Source organism: Lepidochelys olivacea (assembly GCF_965140295.1).
Source record: "Lepidochelys olivacea isolate rLepOli2 genome assembly, chromosome: 14".
Taxonomy (NCBI): Eukaryota; Metazoa; Chordata; order Testudines; family Cheloniidae; genus Lepidochelys; species Lepidochelys olivacea.
This window is the reverse complement of record NC_140424.1, coordinates 8,992,028-9,016,796: the sequence shown is the minus strand read 5'-3', so window position 1 is coordinate 9,016,796 and position 24,769 is coordinate 8,992,028. Positions and strand designations below refer to the sequence as shown.

At 43.6% G+C, this 24,769-nt stretch overlaps 3 protein-coding genes across 5 annotated transcripts in view; all 3 read right to left on the bottom strand.

The window, feature by feature from the left end:
* The window catches only part of LOC311530403 (sterile alpha motif domain-containing protein 9-like), a 28,843-nt gene extending 26,807 nt beyond the window's left edge, over window positions 1–2,036 (bottom strand). Inside the window, exon 1 of the mRNA XM_084646975.1 lies at window positions 1,961–2,036. The gene's annotated coding sequence lies outside the window, so the exon portion shown is untranslated. The remainder of the gene's footprint in view (window positions 1–1,960) is intronic.
* Window positions 2,037–2,735: 699 nt separating this feature from the next.
* LOC311530374 (sterile alpha motif domain-containing protein 9-like) lies at window positions 2,736–14,684 on the bottom strand. 2 transcript variants are annotated; one of them, XR_014713970.1, is made up of 5 exons: window positions 14,547–14,684; window positions 13,885–14,024; window positions 13,455–13,661; window positions 10,539–10,585; window positions 3,366–3,498 (listed from the first exon to the last, which is right to left on the bottom strand). XR_014713970.1 is itself a non-coding variant. In XM_084646893.1 (4 exons), exons 3-4 carry the CDS (start codon window positions 10,540–10,542, stop codon window positions 5,334–5,336), a joined length of 4,806 nt encoding a protein of 1,601 aa, XP_084503019.1. In that variant the 5' UTR covers window positions 10,543–10,585; window positions 13,455–13,661; window positions 13,885–14,540; the 3' UTR covers window positions 2,736–5,333. The 2 variants fall into 2 exon arrangements, 1 of the variants encoding a protein (XP_084503019.1); XM_084646893.1 differs by lacking the exon at window positions 14,547–14,684 and having other exon boundaries at window positions 2,736–10,135; window positions 13,885–14,540.
* Window positions 14,685–20,545: 5,861 nt separating this feature from the next.
* Window positions 20,546–24,769, bottom strand: part of ERN1 (endoplasmic reticulum to nucleus signaling 1) — a 62,371-nt gene continuing 58,147 nt past the window's right edge. For both annotated transcript variants that reach the window (XM_084646894.1, XM_084646895.1), the window contains exons 18-22: window positions 24,536–24,683; window positions 23,868–23,995; window positions 23,299–23,422; window positions 22,635–22,702; window positions 20,546–22,267 (exon numbers count right to left, since the gene is read on the bottom strand). In XM_084646894.1, the coding sequence (XP_084503020.1) occupies window positions 22,061–22,267; window positions 22,635–22,702; window positions 23,299–23,422; window positions 23,868–23,995; window positions 24,536–24,683 (675 nt within the window). In that variant the 3' untranslated portion in view covers window positions 20,546–22,060. The remainder of the gene's footprint in view (window positions 22,268–22,634; window positions 22,703–23,298; window positions 23,423–23,867; window positions 23,996–24,535; window positions 24,684–24,769) is intronic.

Sequence of the window (24,769 nt, the reverse complement as noted above, 5' to 3'; positions counted from 1 at the left end):
GGAATGATGCTTTTTGGTAACAGTGCCTCTGGTGAACTCTCAGTGAGCGAGATGGTTGAGGGGAGGTCCTAGTTGGAGGGGAATGCCCCATGGCATCCAGACTGGCTACTGATATGGGCCCGGGACCCATCCTTGCCCAGCTTGTTGATCCTTAGACGAGGCCCAGTGCTGGGGATGCTGTATGACCCATGGTCCCAATGACTTATGTTCCCCATCCTGGGTGGGAGACAGAGCACCACACCTCTGAGTCTGAGGAAGGAGAGTCAGATGCTTCTGCCATTGCAAGGGCAGATCCAGATGGAACCAGGGAGAGGTAACCTGAGCCTGGAGATGGCAGTACCAGGGAAATCATGGGAGGCTTTCCTCTTGTCAACATGGGCTTTTGCAAAGGCTTGGGTTGTGGCACTGTAGGAGCTCAATATGGTGAGGTATGAGCAATGGACATCGGTACCAGCTGCACACCTTCCACTGCCAGCGATATTAGTACCAAGGGGCTAAATAAGACTCATGCAGCTGCATACATCTCCAGGAGGGTTGGGATCAGCATTGTCTGCTGGCCAAGTGTCATTCAGTGGATGGCCTTGTCAGACCTGGCACCAGCTCTGGAAGCTATTATCCCCTCCTGGGAGATGGCGAGCATTCTGGGGGGGATGTGTCTCTTGCCCAAATGCTTTGTCAAGTCTCTGCCTTTGTCTGGCTTTGGTACCAATGCAGTCAAGAGCATAGCTGCCAACTCCATGGGTGCTCCGGGGCTGGAGCACCCACGGGGAAAAATTAGTGGGTGCTCTGCACCCACTGGCAGCCAAGCTCCCCTCCCTCGAGCGCGCCGAGTCCCTGTTCCTCCACCTACCTCCCAGCGCTTCCCCGCGGCCGCCACCAAACAGCTGGCGGGGATTTGGGGAAGGAGTTGGAATAGGGGCAGGGAGGAGGCGGAGTTGGGGCAGGGACTTTGGGAAAAGGGGGCAGGCCAGGGGTGGCAAGAGGCGGGGCTGGGCCAGGGCCATATGGAAGGGATGAAGTGAGAGCAGAGGCAGGGTCAGGCACCCAGGGGAAAGCGGTGAAGTCGGCACCTATGGTCAAGAGAGGAACTGAACCTTCAGAAGGCCTAAGCTTTTTCTTTAGTACCAAGGAACAGTCCCAAGGAGCCAAAGACGCCTCCAGTGGTTCTGCACTGAAGCTGATGTATTTAGGGCGCCTTCCCCATGTGACACCTCTGAGGGGAGTGAAATGCTGCCTCCATAAGGAAGCACTTAACCCTCACCGGCCTATCTTTTTTCTTGAGTGAGGCTTGAACGCTTTGCAAATGTAACATTTGTCACTAACGTTTTGAGCAGGCTGGGTGCAGGTCACTGACCAGCATGGGTTTCATACAGATTCAGCAGGACTTAAACCCCAATGAATGATGCACCATTCTGGTACCAAGAGAAAAAAAGGAGTCAAAAAGAGATCAAAACCAGAAAATTAGCACTAAAACTGTCTAAAACTAACTAACTACTATTTTACAACAAACAGGATCTATATGTAGAAAGTAGTGAGGGAAGCACTTGAATTAACAAGCCTGGATCGCTCCGACGACTGTCACTGGTAGTAAGAAGGAATTCTGGTGGGTTGGGGGAAGCTCTGCTCTCTTACACCAGCACACAGTGGTGTGTGGCAACAGGGCATTCACGCCACGCGTTTGGGTACTGCTGAGGGGGGAAAATGTCCAATATCTTTGCACATGTCCATTCCACTATAGGTATACACGCATCCTGTACAATCAATTGAAGAAGAACAAACAGCGGTCTCACAGATTACCTTAATGGACAGTACTCAGCCAGTCAGGGTTGGTAGCTGAAGGACTCCATTCTTAGAGATAGGCCTTCCCCACAATAAATCTATTGAACACCAACAAGAATAACAAATACCCTCTCTTCTGTTCCAGAGCAGGTGCCAGCCAGGGTCCCTCCAGAATACTTACTGCGTGTCTTGGTCTCAAGGTCGACTTTATGCCTTTCTCCTGATACCCAAAGTCATGAAGATGATCAGGCAGGGAGGATATGGCTACAGTGACACAAAAAGCCCCCTTAATGGCCCAGAGCATATTTAGTAGCAGACTTACTGCACCTGTGTACAGTGACTTATCTCTCTCCCAGACTTGTAGACAAATTCACCAGAACTTCCAAGTCTCCAACTGTTTAACCCTTTCAAGTCTCTACCAAGAGAATTTAAATCAATTTCTACAGTTTAAATAACATGGAACACTTTGTGGCTGTTTGGCAGTGGGAGGCAGGGAGAAGCATGCAGCATGGGTTTTTATAGTAAGGTAAAATTAAATAAGATGAATTTTAAAAAGCCCTTTGTAACAATCCCCATTTTGTAGCTTTCTTCTTCCAAACTTTGAGCAGAGGAGTTGGGCTTCATCAGTGCTTATAGGAAAATAGGAGCTTAGTTTTCAGCTACTTTTATATTAACTAGTTGTACCTAGTCAATGAGTATCTCTAACATCCTTTTTAGGGAAACCTTTCATCTAACTACCCTCTGTCTTATATGTGAGAGAGAGCTCAAATTAGGTTTCTGTTAAAGGGTTCTTTTGTCAAACTAACAGCAAGTGATATTTTAGTCTTCCATGGATGTTTGTGAGGTAGTAACAATGCAATAATTGTGAAAGAAGCAAAATGCAAACTCCAAGAATTCTTTATAGAAGTCACTGTATTGTAGTAAGTGCAATAAAAACAGACAATGAATCAGTACAATTAAGATACTTGTGCTCAGTGTTTGTCTTTTCAAAATTAATAAGTTAAAATATAAAAACTATATGTTCAAACAAATTACATTAGGAAATCAGTATACATGTAAATCCTAAAACTAAGTAACAGGAGGATGTAACAATAAGCAGTACAGTTTCTTAAAGAATTTAGCCTTCCACCGTGTTAGAACTTCTTCAGTTTAGTTTCTTACCATAGACAAACTTCGTAAAATTGTAATGATGCTTCTCTTTTTAAAAAAAAAAATCTTCAAACTACTATATTTCTCCTCTCCAAAATCAACAGATGTTTTGTTGCTTTATTGAATTTGGTTATTTAATACAGATAACTTTCACAGCTAGTGTGCCTGGTACTATACAATGGATGAAGTGTGCTGAATAATTATGGTACTATAGTAATATACATAACTGGTATGGTAGAGATAGTTTATTAATAGCTATCAATTGTTCTCCATGTCCAGTGGAGGTAGAACAAGAAGCAACGGGCTTAAACTGCACCAATGGAGATTTAGGTTAGATATTAAGAAAACCTTTCTAACTATAAGAGTAATTAAGCTCTGGAATAGGATTCCAAGGGAGGCTGTGGAATCCCCATTATTGGAGGTTTTTAAGAATAAGTTGGACAAACAGCTGTCAGGGATGGTCTAGGTTTACTTGGTCCTGCCTCAGCATGGGTGGCTGGAGTAGATGGCCTCTCAAGGTCCCTTCCAGCTCTACATTTTTATGATTCCATGACTTACCTGTGGGCCAATCTGCAAAAACCAATAAGTATCACAATAAAACTTAAAACTAAATCCAAAATTATAAAATGTTAAAATACTTATAAATACAGATTAAAAAAGACATACACCATTAATCTGTATATGATCACCATACTGCTAGCTTTTTCCTTATACTATAAATGGCATGATAATATACCTATCTATATATGGTAATATACATAAGTACTTTATATGGGTCACCTTAAAATATAATCTTCCCTCTTACTTTTCCTGAAAAGATCAAAACCAAAGTATAGGTTGCAATTAATTACAGCCAAGATTGTATCTGCCAATAATTCATTTACTAAGTCAAAAAAGGAAAATTAATTACCTGTATTAACTACTGTGGAATCTGCTGTCCACATACTGCAGTAAAGACTAGTATTGATGTCACTTAAGTTGGTACATGTTCAGTCTAGTGGTGAATTTGGCTCCATATTGATAAACAATTACTTACTTTCTTCTGGGCTTTCAAACACCACAAAAAAAACCAACAACAAAACTTGACTATACATGACCATTACAGTTCCCAGGATATTCTGCATAAGAGTTAGAGGGGGTTACAACAGAGTTGTTAGACCTACTTAAATTCCAGTTCCATTCAGTCCGCCTCCTGAAATTCCACTAGATGTTAATATCAGATACAGGATTCTTCTTTACTTTCTCTTTTTCTGTTGTTGAACACTACTGCTGTTAAACTCTTAAATATAACTACATTATTTTACTAGTGGGTGAAAGGAACTAATACAGATGTAAGGCAATCTAAAAAGCATATTAATAGGTTCCATTTATTCCAGCCAGTTGCCTGCACATAGTTGAAAGCAAGGACTGCAATAATAATCTGCTGCTGTCTCTTAACTGATGAAGCAAACTAATTTTAAAAGCAAGGGGGGCTGGGGCATATGAGTTATGAGGAGAGGTTGAGGGAACTGGGTTTATTTAGTCTGCAGAAGAGTGAGGGGGGGATTTGATAGCAGCCTTCAACTACCTGAAGGGGGGATTCCAAAGAAGATGGAGATAGGCTGTTCTCAGTGATGGCAGATGACAGAACAAGTTGCAGTGGGGGAGGTCTAGGTTGGATATTAGGAAAAACTTTTTCACTAGGAGGGTTGTGGAGCACTGGAATGGGTTACCTAGGGAGGTGGTGGAATCGCCGTCCTTAGAGGTTTTTAAGGCCCAGCTTGACAAAGCCCTGGCTGGGATGATTTACATGGTGTTGGACTTGCTTTGAGCAGGGGGTTGGACTAGCTGACATCCTGAGGTCTCTTCCAACCCTAATCTTCTATGAATCTATGACCAAAAATAGTTCAGTCACCATGATTACAGATTTTAAAGGGTTTCCTAGCATTCAAGATTTTGGAGCAGATCCATCACTACTCTTCTTCTTATAAGTGCTGGGTCATATTTTGTTTCTAAGTTTGTGTTATTGATATGAAAACTTACATATCATTTCAGTTTATACAAATAAAGGATGAAGCCTCTCTATGTTGAATATCCAGTTTTCTTCATCCTTTCCAAGAGACAATAACTTAAAAATTTCCTAAGGGGGAATTGAATCATGACAGCTACATTGAAACAAAGTATTCAGATACAAAACAATGACTTGAAAATTGCATATGGCAGTTGATACTAATGACACTATGTCAGAGTTGTACTTGCTCTAAGAGAAAGATTTAGTTCTCATTTTGGACAGTGGACTTTTTTTTTCCTGTTATGTTCTGAAAAGAACATAACAGGAAAAAAACTTTAATACCTTGCAATGTTTTGAGTCTAGTGGGAATTTCAACTTAATGCACTAAGTACCTTATTTTTTGGAGCAAATTGTTTTATTTTTTTACCTGAATGTCATAGGCAACGAGCCCACTAAATGAAAATCCTAAATAAAATGTCACATTTTCATTTCCTGGAGGCACTGAATCAAAATGTAAAGGCAAAATATGAATCTGCCCAACATGACCCCGTGCACATACTTTCCCCTTTTCTGTCCAGCCATTCACTCTTTTTAAGACACTATGAACTTTGCCTATTTTCCATACATCTCCATGTAGCCACTTCATTCGTCGTTCATTTAGGGAGCCATCAATTAATTTATCAATCCTAGTTTTGTGTACAAACTTTCCTAGACCATTGCCTTTTCCCAGGAAAAAATGTGTGTAGATTCTCTTTTTTCTTGGAGCAACGTTTTTCATCTTGATGTCATACAAGTGCTTCATGGACTGAAGAGCAGCTATGAGAATATCATTTTTATCCGGATTAGATTCTCTGTCTAATGCATCATCTGGCCAGTACAGTAAGGTGAGCAAAAAATGGGCACTTGCTGGAAATGCTGTTCTTCTCTGTTTAAAGAATCTATTGCTGAGTTCTCTAAGTGTTTCAAAAGGAAGAAGTTTGGAAGATCCAGGAGATAAACATGCTAGTGTGATGTGACACAAAATATAATTGATGAGATCAATGTCCTCCAAGCTTCCTTTCTGTGGGTCTTCTGCATATAAGCTAATTATTTTTTCTAGCTTCTTAACTGACCTCTCATCCTTTGAATCTGAAAACAATGAAAGTATGGTAGTGACACTGCCACCACCATACTTATAAATGTTCATACGTGTGACGAGTTGGGTTTCAGGTCCGGCTTTGTTTTCTCCCATAGGATACTCTGAGGTAAAGAACTTAGCATACACCTCAGACTGTCTTTTCAACCACTTTCTGGGATTGTAAACTTGTTCTTCCTTCTCCTCTGCCTCATTTTCTTTGTTCTGGTTTTTATCTGTTTGGAAGTAACTTAGGTCTTCTGAAATCCATTCCAGAGCATTATAAATTTTCTGGCGTAAGCCTTTTAAACAACTGTGAAGCTTTCCCCAGGGTTTTTTAATTTCCTCAGGAATGTAGTCTGTTAGCAAATAACGCACAAGCTCAGGATGTTCCCCTTTTGTGTTTCTGGGAAATACCTCAAGTGTAGACAGAAATTTTAGTAGACGACATCCCACTTCAACCTCTCCAAAATATCCGGCATTGTTCATGTTGTCGATCTCTGACTTTGCAGCCTGTTGTGCAGCCCTGAAGCATTTCATAGCTTTAAGGGCAATTTCTATCATCTCAATGACTTCACCAGGCGTGGCCCCATCTGTCTCTTTGTCCACAGTAGAACTAAACCATTTCCTGTACACTTGACCTTCTGTATCCAAAATAAAAGAATCATATGGCAAATAAGATTTGGCTACCCCTGCCCAATATTCTGCATCCTCAAATTTCTCATGATGGTAATGCAATCGAGCAAGCTGCTGGGCAAAGTAGGCATCTTTTCCCAGGCATTCGTATGCAGTTTTTAAAACCTCTATAGCTTTTTCACAGTTTTCAACCTTACAGACATGCTCAATGAATGGAGAGAAGAGGCTGTCAGTATTGTCTCCCCTGCTTTTCTTGTCACGTCGTATGAACAGATCTCTGATGAATTTTATGAACTCTTCCCGTCCAAATCTGTGCTGAAAAAGCATTTTTTCCTGGAGAAGATTCATTGCAATTTGACTTTGAGGCTCACTTCCTGAGAGTTGATGCAGAATTTCCTTAGCAACCAGGTGATGTATTATTTGAACACATGAAATATAGGTGGTATTTGCTCTTAATTCAATGAAAATAAGTCTTGCCTGTTCACTTAAGTTGTTTTTGAAATCATACTCTCTCTTTTCTGTATATGCCCCGAGCCCTAGAAAAGCTTCACAGTGTGATAATGAAATATATGAACCATGTACATAGGAATTGAGCAAAGCAACATACTTCATCAAACTAGTAACATGGGAGGAAAGGTCTATGCCTTCCTTCCAGTGCTCTACAAACTCTGTGACATATGTTTCCTTAAACTCCTTACTCATCAAGACAAACGTAATCATAAATTCAGGCTTGAAGTCTTTCTGCTCTTCAAGCTTTTCAATTTTGGTTTTAAACAGGTGTTTCTCTTGGTCTGAGAGTTTGTGAGTGACAGCAACTGTATCGAGGGGAGAAGCTTTGCAAAGCTTTTCAGGGACATTAGATCGTTTACAGCCCATGAGGATGAAACAAGGCTTGGATGAATGACCCCTTCGAGCTGCCATTGCATCCATTAAATCATTCTTTAATTCATCTAGATAATCTTCATCGTAGTCTTCAACAAGGAGGAGGACTGGGAGAGAATTCTTCATGTCATTTTCATCATATTCTCTAAAATTAACTGCATGTTGGGAGACAGTTGCAACTGGATATGAAGATCTGACCACAGCACATCTTAAATCCTTTCTTCTTTTCCATAGTACTTGCCTTGCAATGGTGCTTCCTCCGCTTCCAGGTTGATGAAATATTTGTAGTTTAGTCACAGACCACCTGATTCTGTTCTCGTGCAAAATACCATCTAAGATTTTATGAACATCTCTGCAGGCATCACGTTCAATGACATCTCCACAGCCCCCTTTATCAGCAAGCCAGAAATTTTTCCAGCTGACTTTTCTACCTTGGTAAAATGTTTGTTCTATCTCTTGTATTTCTTTTGTGCTCAGAAGATCCAGTTTGATATCATCACATTGATTTGTACACAGTATTTCAAGGGAAAACATTTTCTCTTCTTCCAATGTTGGAAGCACACACAGACCTCTTGTGGAAACTGGTAAACGTCTGAGACATACTGTAGATGGCATCATGTTTTGAATAGTGGCATCTACGTGACTTAGCTTCATGCCTACAATGCTCCTCTGTTCTAGTGTCTCAATGCTACAAGATGCCTGAGCTAGGTTAGCCCACTTCTCATAATTTTCTTTGGACTCTGCAATGCACATGATATAATCTATACCATTCATTTCTGTGTAGAATTCCTGGAAGGTGTCTACAATTGGCTTCTCCACAGGTGATGATAGTAGGAAAAGTACCACAAAAGATCCCTTTGGAAGGATTTCATCACAGATAAATGAAATGGCTTTCTTAAGATACTTCTTTTTAGTTCTAATCCAAGTATTTTCATCACAAGGTTTTTCATCACCAAGGAAGTCACTGCGTCCATTGCAAAATATCCAGCTGGTGTAAACATCTAGGCCCAAATGTTTTTTAAATTCAGTGGTGTTCATCTTGCTTTCATTGGCATAATTTTGCAAAAAATGCAAATGTGTTGCATGATGCTCTTTGTACTTGGCATATAAACCTGACACATTGGAATCCTCATCAAAATCAAACACACAGAAAATATTCATGCGCATTAAAAACTTGACAGACTTAAGATCTTCCTTTCTGCATCTGTTTGTGACAAGGATGTAACTCAGGTAGTCATCTATATAGTTCTTGCCATCATTTAATAGGACTAATAACTTACGTCCTAAATCTTGTGAAGTTTCTATGAGGTCTTCATTACTGGAGGACTCAGCCATTTCTCTTCTAATATCCCTCTCTTGTAAACCCTGAATAAAATCCACTAACTGTTCTTCATTCTTTAGAGGTTCAGAATTGGCCTTAAGTCTTTGATAGAGAACTGAATTTTTTTCACATATTGTCTTATTGCTGTTTTCATTAAATCTAGGTAAGCGTACTTGAAAAATCTTCCCCTTCACTGTACTGGATGATGGTTCAATGTCAACCTCCACCACAAAGCGTTGGTCTTGAATGTCCTTCTCAATCACTTCAATAAAAACAGGAGGGTGAATGCATATTCTTGCAGCTTCTTGGTCAGATGCATTGAAACATTTTGCAATGTTTTTATCCAATGCATCAACATAGATGTCTCTGTGTCTGACTGGCACACCTATTATCTGCCCATGTTCATAATCCTTGTCACCTTCAAACCTGTCCATGACACCAAAGTGTATCGTTCCATTACTTCGGATATTCATGCAGGCTGAGCCAAATCGAATCACTTCAAAGGCAAACTTTGCTTCAAGCAGTGGTCTGTCTAGTTCCGCAGCAATTGCAAAGGATTTGTATTCATGGCAAGGGGTGATCAAATCAATGACTCCTGTTTCAGGAGAAAGGACTGTGTTTTTCACATACTTAAAATTAATATCTTGAGTGCCAAATGGTCGAAATCTGCTCAGAGTTAAAGCTTCAACTCTTTTTTTATGCATTGAATGACTTTTTCCATTTTCTGTCCTGCCAAAAGTAGACACTGATTTTTCTGTGTCTTCCCTGCTAGACTCTTCTAGTGGACCAGAGATGTCTGTTTCGGAAGCTGCATGCTGGTGAAAAGTTACTTGAGAACTTGGTACATTTTTAGGCCGTGTGATTTGGATGTTCTTCAAGCTACACTCTCTCTTTTCAGCTGGTACATTAGCTGTTGTAGGCATGTTAGAATTCCTGATTTTCATTTTTTTCCCCTGAGCATTAGTTGTTCTACCAGTGTCACTCAAGATTTCTGGAGTCTTAAAACTGGGATTATCTGCTTGCCCTATACCTGCTTTTTTGTTCAAACATTCCAAAAGTTCATTTCTTTCACATATAAGTACATGGATTTGGCCTTTTTTCATACCAATGCTTTTGAGAAAAGATTCATCTATTTTTCTAAGCACTGGACCTGTTACTTCTTCCTCCCATAGCTTTTTCACATATTCTTCTTTTATTCCAATGGACTCTAGCCAGTCTCTGACGTGACACTCATTCCATTCAGCCAAAGGTAACGTTTTGTAGTCTAAGAATAAAATAAGTTTTAATAAAAATAAATAATAATAAATCAGAAAAAACGTGAGGTCACCCTGAGCAATTCAGCATGCTGTGTTCTTGTAGTTATAATCCTCCTTGAGAGCGAGCATGCGCATGTATGCGTGGGTTGGTGGATTGAGTATAAAACTGGGGATCAGGAACTCCTACATTCTGATTCCAACTCTCACTCATTTGCTGTCTAGTCTTGGGCAAGTCACTGAGCCATTGTGGGTCTGAGTTTCCCAATCTGTAAAGTGGGAATAATACCTATTTACCCACCTTGCAGGGCTGTTGAGAAGATTCACAGTTGTGTACCATACAGTAAACCATTTACTTGTACTTATATGTTTAAAAATAATTATGGGGAAATATCTTAAAAGCAAGGTACATACCCATTTTCTCTTGAAGTGGGTTTATCCCCCTGCTGATAAATGAAGATCTAAAGTAGAAGAAAACATACATTCATGTGTTTCAGAAAATCATTTCCACGTAATCCAGATTTACTCTATCTATACTGTAATTAATTTTTTGCACCATTTGTCTTTTTATGTACATTATTTCTTCATTTTCAAAATCTTGGATTGCCATCTAGCACTCTGCTTTTCATAGTCTGACATAAAAGTGGTGGAAAATAAATCCAGTAATGCATAGAAAATAACATAACTCATTAGTCATGAACTTGGGAGCTTAAATTCGTAACTCTCTCTAGACACTAAAAATCATGGACTGAATAGAGACACTGGATTTAATGCTCATTACAACAATCTATAACCCACTAACTCCCCTCCAGCTGTTTCCTCCCTCCCCTTTCCCCCCTTTGACTGGAGAGGCCTTAACAGGCCATTTCACCTTGAATGATACCTTGAAATATGGGTTAACTACTTATGCTAAACAATCTATTTCATCTTGTATTTAGCTGTGACACTCTGGTTAAGTTTCCAAGACATGAAGAGCTCTGTGTAAGCTTGAAAACTTGTCTCTCTCACCAGCAGAAGTTGGTCCAATAAAAGATACAACCTCATCCACCTTGTTTCCCTGAGGGCTTGTCTATACTTACAGCACTGCAGCCTGCCACTGTAGCTCTTACTGAAGACACTATATACATCAATGGGAGAGCTTCTCCTGTCAGCATAGGTACTCCACCTGACCAGGACGCGGTAACTGTGTTGACGGGAGAAGCTCTTCTGCTGAGATCGCGCTGTCTACACCGGGAGTTAGGTTGGTATAACTGCCTCACTCAGGGGTGTGGATCCGACGTAGTTATAGTCTGAATGATATAGTTATAGCAACATCAGTTTGTAGTGCGGACCAGGGCTAAGTAACCTGTCTCCCAAGTGCTGCACTCAAACAGCCTGTAGCTTGCAAAATTGGGAAAACACCTTAGATTTCCCCCATTCCACCTCTTTCTTAGCCAAACATGGCATGTTAATGAAGCCAAATTAATATTGATAACGACAGTGATAATGGGTCCACCTCTCAAATAGTGCTACATAGACAGGACTTAATCCTTGACTAATCTCCTGTATCACAGAACCTCCTGCTCATCTCACTGCATCTGCATCTCCAAGAAAGTGAGCTGGATACATTTTCTCATTTGCGAGACGCTTGCCTATGGGTAGGAAGAAATTATCATTGGGGCTGATTGGCATCCCATGGTGAGTTTTAGGGCTTGGCTAGATGATGAGTTAGTGTGCAACCAGAGGGGTGTATGCTATAGTGTGTTCCAAGGGGAAGGGTCCAGCTGGAGGTGTGGGCTCTGGGGTGGGGCTGGGGATGAGGGGTTTGGGGTGCAGGAGGGTGCTGCAGGCTGGGATCGAGGGGTTCGGAGGGTGGGAGGGGGATAAGGGCTGAGGTCCGGGGTTGGCTCAGGGGCACAGGCTCTGGGCGGCGCTTACCTCAAGCAGCTCCTGGAAGCAGCGGCATGTCTCTTCTCTGGCTCCTTCACCGAGGCGCGGCCAGGCGGCTGTGCATGCTGCCCTGTCCTCAGGCACCACCCCTGAAGCTCTCATTGGCTGCAGTTCCCGGCCAATGGGAGCTGTGGGTGTGGTGCTTGGGGCGGGGGCAGCGTGCAGAGTGGAGCCCCCCGCTACTCCTATGCATAGGAGCCAGGGAGGGCCATGCCGCTGCTTTCAGGAGCTGTGTGGAGTGCCCCATCACCACCACCACGCTCCCTGACTGGAGCCTCGGAGCGGGGCAAGCCCCAAACCCTGCTCCTCAGCGGGAGCTCAAGGGCTGGATTAAAATGGCCCATACAGATAAGCCTAAACTGTTAGAAAAAATTTTCCCCTTTTTTTAGTGACAGTTCAGGTTGCAGAAGCACACAGCCAGCCACCCAAAACCTTACAATCATAGACATCAGAAGAGAAGAGTCATCTCCATGCCTCATTGCCTTCATACTGCCTATAGGACTGTGCTAATGCACTCTGACACCTCCAACAGGTACTGAAAATCAATTCATAGGACTGGAAGGGACCATCTGGGTCATTGAGGCCAGTCCCTGGCTAGCACAGGCCACCCCATTGTATAATCCTGTTCATAAAAGTATCAAGTTCCATTTTAAAACTTTTAAAACTTTTATTACGATTGTTTGCTCCTGCTATTCCTGTTGGGGGGGGGGGTCCAGGACCTCTGTTGGTGGTGAGAAACCTTCTAATTTCCAGCCTAAATGTATTCATGGCCAGTTTATAGACACCAGTCCTCAAGTTTAAAGATCCCTTCTCCCTCCCTGGTGTTTTCACAGTCAGCAATCCTATCCCCTCAGCCTTAACTTTGCTAGGCTAAATAAGACAATACACACTCCAGCTTCATCCACTTTGCATTGTAACCAAGGAACAAAACCAAACAAAAGCAATGCAACTTAATAGCAACCTCAGCAGTGTTAAACCACCTTAGCGACCCAGTGACTTGGTGGGTGTGACAGCCATATGTGCTGCCCTGTAGATACAAGCGCACCCTGAGGTAGCCCTTAAACATTTTGCATTTCCTGGGTTTCAGAGGTTTAAGCATGGGGGGCACTCAACTTTCTGGAAGTTGGAAGGGCAGGAGGCTGTGCTGGGCAACCTGACTGCCACTTTAACCAGGGGTTTTGGCAGTTAATTCCACAGGTTTCTTGAGAAAGTCTATGCATAGTTAGCTATCAAATACAGTCCCAGCCCTACTTCCCTGGCTTATATTTTAGACAAGGGGCTGTGCTGTCTGTGTAAAAAATGAGTTCACATCCCAGCTTGTTCCTGGTGGCAAATACCCTGTAGTGCAAGGTTTCTACACACCTGAGATCCAGTTCCTTAGTGGCAATTCCAGGCTCTTACCTGCTTCAGGGATGTGAATTCAGGTTTAAAGGCAGAAGAATCCTTAGAGTGAATAAAGAGAGAGCCTGCAGCAAAAAGGCAAGTTAAGCAGGGCCCCTGATTTGAACCAGCCTTGTTTTTGGAGAGATGAGAAACCCTTGCTCCTATAACTTTGATGGAGAGTAGATGGAGAGGTGAGTATAGAACTGGAGAAGGATGGTCCAATGCCTGTGAAGGAGACAGGGGAGAAGGGTCAGCGGGCTATTGGGACGGGTGGGAGAGATTGGTGATAGGGGCTTAAAAAGGAATGGGGAACAAATGCACACATTTAAGTAAACAGCAAGACCCTGGAACAGATGTGAGAGAGCGAGGAGTAGCTGCTATCTATGCAATCACACCCCTCCCCCGAATTATTTTGCAAAAGCAACTCCAAGGCTGTACAAATACTTACAAAAAAAATTCTTTTTAGGTGAGCGCTTCACAGCCCCTCGGTGGGGGGCCTGGTGCAGTGAAACCCCTTCCCCGGGAGTAGAGGGGGAACGTCACGTCCACGGCGGCCGCGCAAGGGGAGCTGACGAGGCAGCCAGAGCACTTGAGGAAACGAAAGTTATTTTTGACAGTCCTGGCTAAAGCTCGCCACGAGGGGGCAGCAAAGCTCGACCGTGGAAATGGAGGCGTTTGTGGGTTGTTTGCCAGGTGAGGGGATGGGCTCCAGAGACCACCCGAAGTGGGGTCGGGGTCAGCCCAATGGGGAGGGGGGGTTAATGGCCCTTAGCCCAGCCCCCAATGTCGCCTGCAGCAAAGCCCGGGGCACAGCCCTATTTCGCCCCATAGGCCCAGGGCTGGTGCAGAGGATGGGGACGGTGCTCAGTGCCCGGTTCCGCCATTTGACTGCCAGGGACCAGGCACCGGGGAGAGACCCGGGCTGGGCCGCCGGGGCTCGGCGCCTCTGGCAACGGGGGCCCCCGCGCTGGAATTCCCCGGACCGGGCCGGGCCGGGCCGCACGGCCCCGCGTGACTCTTCCCGGGGAGCCGCCCAGCAGCTGCCCCGGCAGGGCGGGGGCGACGCTTCCCCAAAGCCCCCTGCCGCTCCAGCGCCCGGGGCTGCCTCACCCGCCGCCGAGTGCCCCGTCCGCGGGTTTGCAGCCGGTCTCGGGGCTGGGCAGCACCCCGCGGCGGCGGACTCGCCCGGCTCTGACGCGCCCAGAAGGGCGGGTGGGGAGCGAGCCAAGCGGCTGCCGACCATGTCACGCCCTCCCACACGCAGTTAAAAATAAATGGCGCTAAAAAGACCAGCCCCCCCTCCTCCTCCTCCTCCTCCTCCTCGCGGCTTTCACTTGCGCTTCCCAGCCGCTGCTCAGCGCCCAGCTTGCGCCTGTTCCCGAGCCTGACCCGGGCTATGGTCGGCCCCCGGCTTGGTCCCAGCGCTCGGCTCGCACCCGCCTGGCCGCTCCTAAAGCTGCTGCTTTTCTGCGTCCTTCGCTACCCTTCCTCTCGCGCCGGCTGGGAGACAAGCAGCCGCCCTGTAATGGGTGCCAGTCACTGTGTTGGGGAAGCCCCTGCACTTTAAACTGGGTTTAAAGACCCCCCCCCTCGCCCCCCAGTCACGGCTGTGGGCTCAGCTAGCGGGTCTGCTTACCCCTACCAACCTCTGGGCGCTGCAGATGTTTGCTTTTCTTGCACAGCGCCCCCCCCCCCCCGACCCCCACCCCGCTGGCTCCCAGAGGCCACGCTGCTGTAGGCCACAGCGAAAACCAATTCCGTGGGGGGTTGGTGGCCTTCGCAGAGCAGCTGTAGACTGGGTGCCACGCCTGGGCCCGAGACATGAGCAGCGTGGTGGGGGCTCACAGCGTAAGGTGGGTTTGGGCTGACGAGCAGTGGCTGAAGGGAAAGGCCAGGGAGCTGGCATGGGGTGCTGCGCTCACGCCAGGCCTTCAGCGCAGGGATGCCCGCGTGACAGCTGCACTGACAGTCGAGACGGGAGTTGGGACTCAGAAGCTTGCCATGCCCAATTGCTACTGGTCAGTGGGCAATCATTTTGGAGTTTGAAAAGCCACAGTGGGGACCATTGTCATGCAGGTGTGCAGGGCCATGCATCCACCTTCCGCTATGCAGATCTGTGACGCTCAGTAAAATGCAGGACATAATGGATGGAGTCACAGCAATGGGGTTCCTGAACTGAGCTGGGGCCACAGCTGGTACACGTAGCCCAATTTTGAAACCAACCCACTTTGCCACAGTGTGCATGCACAGGAAGGGCTGCTTTTCTATGGTTAGGCAATCATTGGTGGATCACTAGGGATGCTTCACCAACATCTGCGTTGGCTGGTCACAGACATTGCATGAGGCGCATATCTTTAAGACCACAGGGGCTATTCAGAAAGCTGCAAACAGTGACATTCTTTCCTGACCTGTGGGTTACCAAGGGCAGTGTTGAAATGGCAACAGTAATCCCAGGGGACCCAGCCTACCTCCTGCTCCCCTCACTCATCAAACTCCACACCAGCCACCTCGACAGCACCAAGGAAAGAGTCAGTCAGCAGGTGCAGGACAGTTGAACATGCTTTTGGTAAGCTGAAGGGATGCTGTCATTCTGATCCAGTCTTGTTAGTAAGGAACACCAAAGATATCCCAGTGGTTATAGCTGCCTATTGTGTCCTGCATGAGATCTGTGAGGCAAGGTGGGGGAAGGGTGCAGCCAGGGCAGAGGGCCTCTGAGTTCAAACAGTCAGATACAAGAGCTTTAAAAGAGCTTAACACAGTGCTATGTGGCTGAGGAAGTGCTTGAAATTGAAAGAGACTTTCCTTAATGCGGTGTGGAGGCCTGTACTTTACCTGGCCCAGACTGTTTGGGGGCTGATTGTGGTGCTTGGTATACCTTTATTAATGCACCTATTAATTTTGTGGTGCTTGCTGTACCTTTATAATTATTACACAGTTTGTCACTGCTCCTCTGCGTTCCATCAGCCTGCACAATAACATGCTTTCAATAGCCTTTCACAGCATATGTTGTGAAGTAATAAAGATGCGTGTCTCCAAAAAAATAGATTTTTATTGTGTACCCAAACCAGTGCACAAGTGCTATGTTGCAACTAAAAACCAACTACAATAAAAACTTCTGAAATAAAAGAACAGAAAAGAATTTAACAAGGGGAAAGAACATTTATGGCCATTTCGGCTACCCTACAGCAACCATGGCTCTCGCAGGCCAGTATAGGTGAAGCTGTGGTTTTCCTTCCTGTCCCATAGTATGGAGTGGTAGTGGGAGGAATTCAGCCCCTGCTGCCACCTGGAATGCGTGGGTGGGTAAGTAAGTAAGTAAAAGGAGGTGCTAAAATGGAGCTCTCCATTGACTTTCTAATTGTAGCCAATTATTTTATCATTCATTTATTGTGGGTGGTATAATGTTAGGATTATAGAAGTATAAGATTGGTTAGTAGTTGGAAGAGACGAATCTGTATGAGGTATCTAACTAAGCAGGGCTGAAACACAAGGCCTACAGCCTGAGGCCGGTATGAGTTTAGATTAGCCCTTAGAGTTAAGAAATGCTTGATGTAAGTAAATGACTGAAGAATAACCTGATGCCACAAGATTAAAAATTGTAGCAATGAGTGGTATTGCAAAAAATTAGCTGCAAGATTAATTTTAGATTACAAAATGCCCTAGAGGTACTTTTTTTTTTTTTTTTTTTTTTAACATGTTCCTTAACCACTGGATACAAGTTGTGCGTCAGTGCTGAGCATAAAAGGAACTATACACAACCTATGGAAAACAGGGTACCCCAATATTCTCAGGGGACACAATACAATTAGGGAAAAGAAGGCTGACACTTTCACACACATGCACAGGATATGAGGTATAGTCAGAATCACATTATAAAAGAGGGTGCCCAGATTGGGAAAATTGAGCTCCCCCTGGGAAAACTCCAGCAGGAACCCTCCGTCTACTGATGATCAATCCATGAGAGACCCAGCAAACTCTCAGACTGTCTAGGAGGATATGAGTATGACTATAGCTATAATAAGTGCATAGATATAGTAGGATTTATCTCTGCTTGGATATTCATTGTTGGTAACTTTTAGCAATTTTATTAAAGAAGTTGTTCTAGTGAATGTATGTGTTACTTTCCTTAGTCTTCATGTGTTCTTAGAGACTCGAGATCTGAAACAAGTGGCAGAGGGAGCTTTCACTCTGTTGAGCTTGAGACTGTAGCCAGCAGAGCCAAACCCAGTGGTGTAATACAACATTACTAAATGCACTGGATCCGAAGGGGCATGTGGCTGCATCGCTTCTTCCATGAGGCAAAGCTCCCAAGCCGGGAACGATCAGCAAATGGAGCAGCAAGCGGCGATATGGTCTTTGCCCAAGCAGTGGAGGCAACGTTGGTGCTAGTCACTCCCAGAGAAGGAGTGACGGCACGAAGCGCAGTACTTAAACCGGTCTTGCCTGGGCATAGTGCCCGGGCTGGGGAAGAGTCCTGCAAAGGGAAGGAAAGTCCAAAACGCTAACTAACAACTATGAACGGATAACTAATTACAACTAGAGAAAGAAAAAAACAAAACAAACAAAACTACGTACAAGGAAAAAACAAGTGAAAACACAGTACACATAGCAAGCTAAGAGCACCAAGGAACAGGCGTTCCGACTCTGGCCATGCAGCAGTAAGAGGGAACTCCAGGCCCCTCTGTTCACGGTTTGATGCAGCACAAGCTTCCAGGCTCTCAGGGAATATGTCCTCCAGTATTCTCTTCTTTCGTCTCCTCATTTGGCTCAGATATTCCATGGGTGTGGTGGAAGGCTCCCTTAAGGCCACAATGGCAGCAGCTACAGATAAGACACACACAGGTATCATGTCTATAGTCACAACTGGAAGCAAAAGTTAAGTTTTGGAACCCCCTTTACTCGGTCCCTTAAATTTTAAACAAGACATGCTTATTGACACTTCAGCTTCAGAGTGCTTGTGCCCAGCACCATCGCTAGTCCCAGCCATGGTGCGTATGGCCCAGCAGAGGTGTGGGAGGAATTGTTCAGTTGTATGAAGCAATAACATTTTAGCCTATTTCCATGGGTACACATATAGGGCAACGACACTGAATACTGGCACTGTTTTCCACAGGGGGTGGTGATTTTAGCCGATATCTCGCTCCTGAGAGTAACAAAAGCACAGAGAAGCTGCTGCTGGTGTCCCGAAGCCGTCTGGGCCCATATGCTGCTAGCCTGTTACTTGCAATGGTGCCTGACGAAGTCATCGCAGAGTGGCGTAGGGAAGTGTCTATGGAGGAAGAAATAAGGCTGCCGTCCCAAGAATCCTTCAGGAGAGGATTGCAGAGTGCCTCCATGAATGTTCCATCAAGGTCTCTCAGGAGGACTCAAGGGACATCCCTGTGTACATAAACAAACTGCTTCACATGGCCCCCGCCTAACTCTAGAGGGGAATGAAAAACAGACAACAACTCTACCTGTGTTTGTTGTACCACCACCTCTTCTAGTAAGAGTAAATGTGTGTTCCAAGAATCAAGTCTTGTTTGTGATATATTCTTCTGTAAATTGGCTACCTCTCAATGCTACTCTCGTGTTTACCTTTTGTTTTAGCTCCTGGAGGTGGAAGATGTCAGGCAAACAGGCTCCAATCCACATCTCTCCCTGACTATTTTTGATGGACACCATGTTGGTGTGAGCTCACTCATTGTTTTTTCTTATGGCCTTACGAAGTGATGGGGATACTTGAGACAAAGATCATTTTAGTTAGCCTCTGAGCACATCTGTTTATTGTTCCTAGCTCCTATTACAGGAGTACTTGAGCACTTAATAATCTTATTGTATTTATCCTCAACATCCCTGTGAAGAAGGGCAGAACTAAGGGGAACTGAGATACAGAGAGAGACTAAATGACTTGCTCAAGGTCACAGAGGAAATCTGTGGAAGGGAGCAGGGAGCTGAATCCAGGTCTCCCGAGGTTAAAGCAGGAATGACTTTCAGAGGTGCTTGCAGACCAAGAAATATTTGTACTAGTTGGGAAAGTTTGCAACATGGCACCAGTTCTGCTGCACTGGTATTTGCAATATTAGGAATCCTGGAATAGATGGGCCACCAGCTGCCGACACCTTTCTAAACAGTGTCATGTAACTGCCCAGAACGGGTCTAAGCTGACACAGTGCTTAAAGCAGTTGCAACAGCCAGTGACTGACAGCAGGGCTCCTAACATCACAAAATGGAACTGAACCCATGTTAACAATAGACACACTCAAAGTCACTTCCCTGAACCACTACGAAGAATGGAGCAGTGGATAAAATAAACACCTTCTCGACCCATCTCTGATTTTAGTACAATAGCTAAGTGAATTTTGAATTGCAGGAAAAGAATGCTTTTCAAGGCTTCTAAAACACTGCAATTAATGATTCGTCTATAATTTCCTGTGTTCTCTGTGCATGTCTCCACTGCCCTCTGGTGGATGGAATGTCAAACTCAAATGTTTATTGGCCTAGTGGTTGCAGCATAAAAACTCTTAACAGTATGGCACAAGCAGGGGTTACCTTTAGCTCTTTATTGAGGAGTAAATATGAACATACCCTACCCAGCCCCTGTATCTATCTCAGAAACCTGACGCCTTGCTCAGTGGAGTTTAAAAAAAAAAAAAAAAAGGCAAAATCTTCCCCCTTGCCCTTTTTGCTTGGTTACCTTTAACACGGGTTTTCAGACTCTTTCCCCCCCAAAAGCCAGGCTAGTCCCATGAAGGTCAGCGGCAGACAGTGCATAGCTTCCTTTCTAGTCCTACCCATCTTCCCAGGCTGCAATGAGCGAACAGCCACTTTCACTAAAAGAGGGGAACACGCCTCAGTCTCTAAACCTATTTGTATTTATTATTGAGTACAAGTCATTATTTAGTAGAATTATAAAAGAACTGTACATTAGAGGTATAAAAATATGAAATAAACTTTGAATCATCTTAGGTAAAACTACCATTTTTTCAAGCTTTAAAAACATGTAACTTGCACAATTTGGCATCTTACCTTGACATCTGATTTCATACAATGTAAAACTAGGAAACTCCCCCAAATGTAAGCTTTAGAAAGGTGACTGCATTAGAAAAAGAAAAAACACACACCCCATAGCAATGCCCAGTCACACAAGTAACCGTCAATAATTTACTAGTTTACGACACAATGGCACAGTCAGACCAATTAAAAGCTTCCCTGTCCACGTGATTTACCCATTAACAAGAATAGACAAATTAGTTCCATTGAAAGATGCAGTATAGCTTTTCCTCTTCCAGTTATTAAAAAGTGGTTAACAGAAAACACTAGAAGGGTTTTTTTTTAAAGTATTTGGCATGCTTTATACTTGTACCACTTAAATTTGATACCACTTTGTAGTAAAAATTAAATAAATATAAATATGTTAAATAAATATATTGTAAAAGAATAATACACATGTATTACATCAGAACCCAGCATTTCTTAATGCTGTTCACACATTTAATGCTTGTCACAGCTTTAGGGCCACTGAAAAGGAATACTGCATCCTTTCAAATGTAAAGAAAATGTATATAAAAGCTTCACCTTAGACATCATTATCAATCCAGACATACAGGAACTCAGGTTCCATTGCTTATTACTACTTTCGTTCACCAATTAAAAATGTGGTCCATAATTTCACTGTTCTTTAGAGCAATTCATATTTAGATCCCTTTCCCGCTACAAGGTCACATTGCCTCTGGCTCAGTAACTGAAGACCTTCTTAAGAAGAAAGGAAGGAACAATTTTAGCCAGTTACTGTATCCAACACACCAATTGGCCTCTTTCCTACAAAGAAACTAGAAACGGACATCTGAATATGCTTCTCCAAATTACAGTATACCTTAGTTTTTAATACTGTGATCTAAGCCAAATACTGTCATTGCCTTTCTGTGAACATTTGGCTGATCTCTCAAAACCCCATGGCATGCAGTCTTGCACTTGTGAAGTAAATAGAACTGACCGATTTTTCCAATCAGTAATGTATCGGATGGCATTGTATCTACCCAAGAATTGGGGACTAATATTCAAGGGTTGCACTGATTAATTAGAAATTACATTCTCTTTACAGGTTTTGGATATTTTCAGATTATTCCCTTTACAATCAGTGTATTGTATCTAAGACACTGTTTCAAATGCAGAATATGGCAGTAGTGCAACAGCAGGTTTGGATGGTTCGCTACAACTAAAAGGCTCCTTTTCCAGATCCTCATGCCTAGTAACGATATGGTTTCAGTCACTGTGTTTGATTCTGTGCAGTGAAATATATGAATTATAAAATCAAGTACAATGTAAGTATGTTCAACAGCAGAATGATGTTTACACATAGCTGTTTGCACTCCATTTTCACTTTCTTTCTTAAAAGCTGCCTTAGGATAACTCCACCAGCTTGGTTCAATGCTTTTCTGAAGTTAGCTCTCATTCCTTGTGCTCCTATTGTCCTTTTCCTGCTTCAGCGCAGACACAACATAAGGCACGTTTGGAAGCTTGGTTTCTTCAAAGAGACATTTTACTCCTTGATGATCCCACTTGTCCCTGCTAAAGGTAGGCCAATTTCACAGCCTTATGCTTGGAATGTTCATCACAGAGAAGGGAGCCCCATCTCCACCCTCTCAAATGGTATCTCCTGGAAGTCTCTGCTCTGCAGAATCCTGACTATAATAATGCTGAAAGAGTCGTTCCCGGCTGCAGATTTGCATTGCTTGGTAGGTGTGAAGGAGAAGGCGAGGGAAACGAGACGTGAAATAACATACAAAATAGTCTGGGATAGAGCCCAGCGTCTCCTGCACTTCCAGAGGCAGTTCTCTGTAATGATGTTTCTAGGGAAAAAAAAAAAGATACAGAAGAGCATTCTTTATAGGGTATTCACTTTCTTCCTCTATGCAACATACTAAAGAGATCCCCATGAACAAGAAGCAGTTTAGTGGCCAAAGAAGACTTACTAAATGACAAGTGTCAGTTTATAGTGGTGGTGGATTGTTGGCAGTAAGGTGGACCACCACCTAAGATAAGCCAATAAAAAGATGGTTTAGGTGGAAACAGAAAGGGTAACATTCAAGTAATTTAAAATGCTGTTTATACTTCTAAAGAGGGATGGAGAATATGACAGGTATGGGTGGCTAAAGTTTTACGTGGTACAGATTATAAGGTGGTTTGATGCTGGTTCACACACACACCCCCCTTTACCTTATTTCTCATCGCCCGCAGAAGATCCCGTACTGAGCCCCCTTTATAGGATCTGAATTTTCGAAGATCTGCAAAAGCAAATAGGCTGTGTTTGTTTGTTTTTTTTAAATTAACTGATGTGTACAAAGTCCTCCAGGGAGCTGATCTGTTGCTATCTCCCATACTTGCAGCCAAAACACGTGAGAGAGCTGTTTGTACTGTTCTGGCCAGGTACATCAGGATCTGAAGTATTATAACCTTTTTCAAACACTAAAGGAAAAAAATCAGTGCAGGAGGCATATTGACAATGCAGAATATTAAACAGTTTGATGCATGTGTGACCCGTGTGATTTTTGAACTGTATCATCTCTGCTCTTAAAAAGTAAAATGTAAATACCGCTAAAGCCTGGTAAGTAAACAACGGAAAATAGGGCCTGAAATGGCCACACTCTTGTTTTTTGTGTTCTAAAATAGGGTTATATATGTGTGTGTGCACGCGTGTGTGCGCAGCGCAGGTGTACGTATATGTACTTTTTAATTTAGAACAATTCAGTACTTCAGTTGCAGGCCAAGTTCTCATGTAACAAATCTGAAAGACAATGGCATTGCTGCCTTCCTGTACATGCAGATTAGGGATAATAGCTTGTAATTCCCTTACATTATTATGGAATATAATCTCAGTTACCTGTCTGAAGGGGAACCGTGATGTGCTCTCTCCAGTCCATTTTTACCACCTTTCTCCCTCCTCTCTCTAACTGCTTGACTATGGGACCATCTAGAGATTCTTTTTCTATTCGGTCACTCACATCCTGTAAGAAATGTTCAAGTTACTTCAAATGCTGTATTTTTACTTCCAACTCCTACCCACTCCCCACCCTCCCAATTACAAATTGCCACCCTCTGCCAGATTAAAGGGTGTCCTGAAAAATGGCTGCTTGCTGCTGTGAGACAGTACAATGTAATTGGACTGAACATAGGATTGGTAGTCAGGAGCTATCTGCTAGAGTTCTTTCAACATAGAAAACCCAACATGCTCACTGGACTGAAACCCTCCAAAGGGCTGGACATTTTCTTACCTGCACTGACTAAGCACACAACCTCACTTCTTTGTTCCTTACATTGCACGTTCATCAACTGCTGATTCTACATGCAACTATCTCAAAGACTTTAAACTTGAAGTTTTAGAGTATAAGATTTTAAAAACGTATGCAGAATGTTTCATCCTGGACAAAATAAAAAATTGACAAGACAGACCTGAAAAAACTGGAGCTGTCTTTCTAGATCCCAAAAGAATGGGTGCTTCAGCACACAGCTGGCAGATGGACGTTTCTGAGGATCCATGTTTATCATCTGCTCTATTAAGTCACGAGCGACTATGTCCTCTACGAGAAAAAGGGTGATTATTCCCAGACTGTCTGAAACAGTTAAAGTTGTTTTCAGTCTTTAAGAAGCCATCACGACACCTTCGAGTTTGTCAGAGATTTAGAATTTCCAGTTGGATGCTCAGCCTACAAAAAACAGGCCAAATCCTGCCCTGATTTATAGTCTGTGCAACCCACCAGAAAGTCATTGGGGTTGAATCAGTACAGCTAAGAGCAAAGGTCAGTTCAATCTTTTTAACATCCTGGATTTACATGAAATTCCTCTTAAAACTATCACAGTAAAGCTTGGAGGGCTCAAAACTTTGCAATCACCTGGAATTTCATACGCTTTTGGACAGTAAAGTCAATAGTTTTAAGGGCTTCTAAGTTGTGAAAAGGAGCTTCCCATATAATTACTTCAGGTGCTTGTACTTCACATTTGCAACTTTGGGGTCATGGTGATTCATAGGTCTCAGACCATTTCCACTGGTGTTTTGGGAGCTAGAATAAACTGTGCAGTGCTTTACATTTAACAGAGTAGGAAAACATCCACCTACTTACCATGCTTCTCTGAATTTAAGGAGTCCAGACTGTAAACACCGAGTAGAATGTTGGCTTGCCGCTGCAGGGATTTGCCAAAGGGATGACTGCCTTCAGATACCACGTAATAGAAGACACAGCCAGCCGAAAAGATGTCCACAGTGTATGTCTGCAAATGAACATATGGTTTATAAGCAACATTACAATATAGTTTATTCAATACTTTGGGTCAACTTCACAAGTCAGTTGTGCATC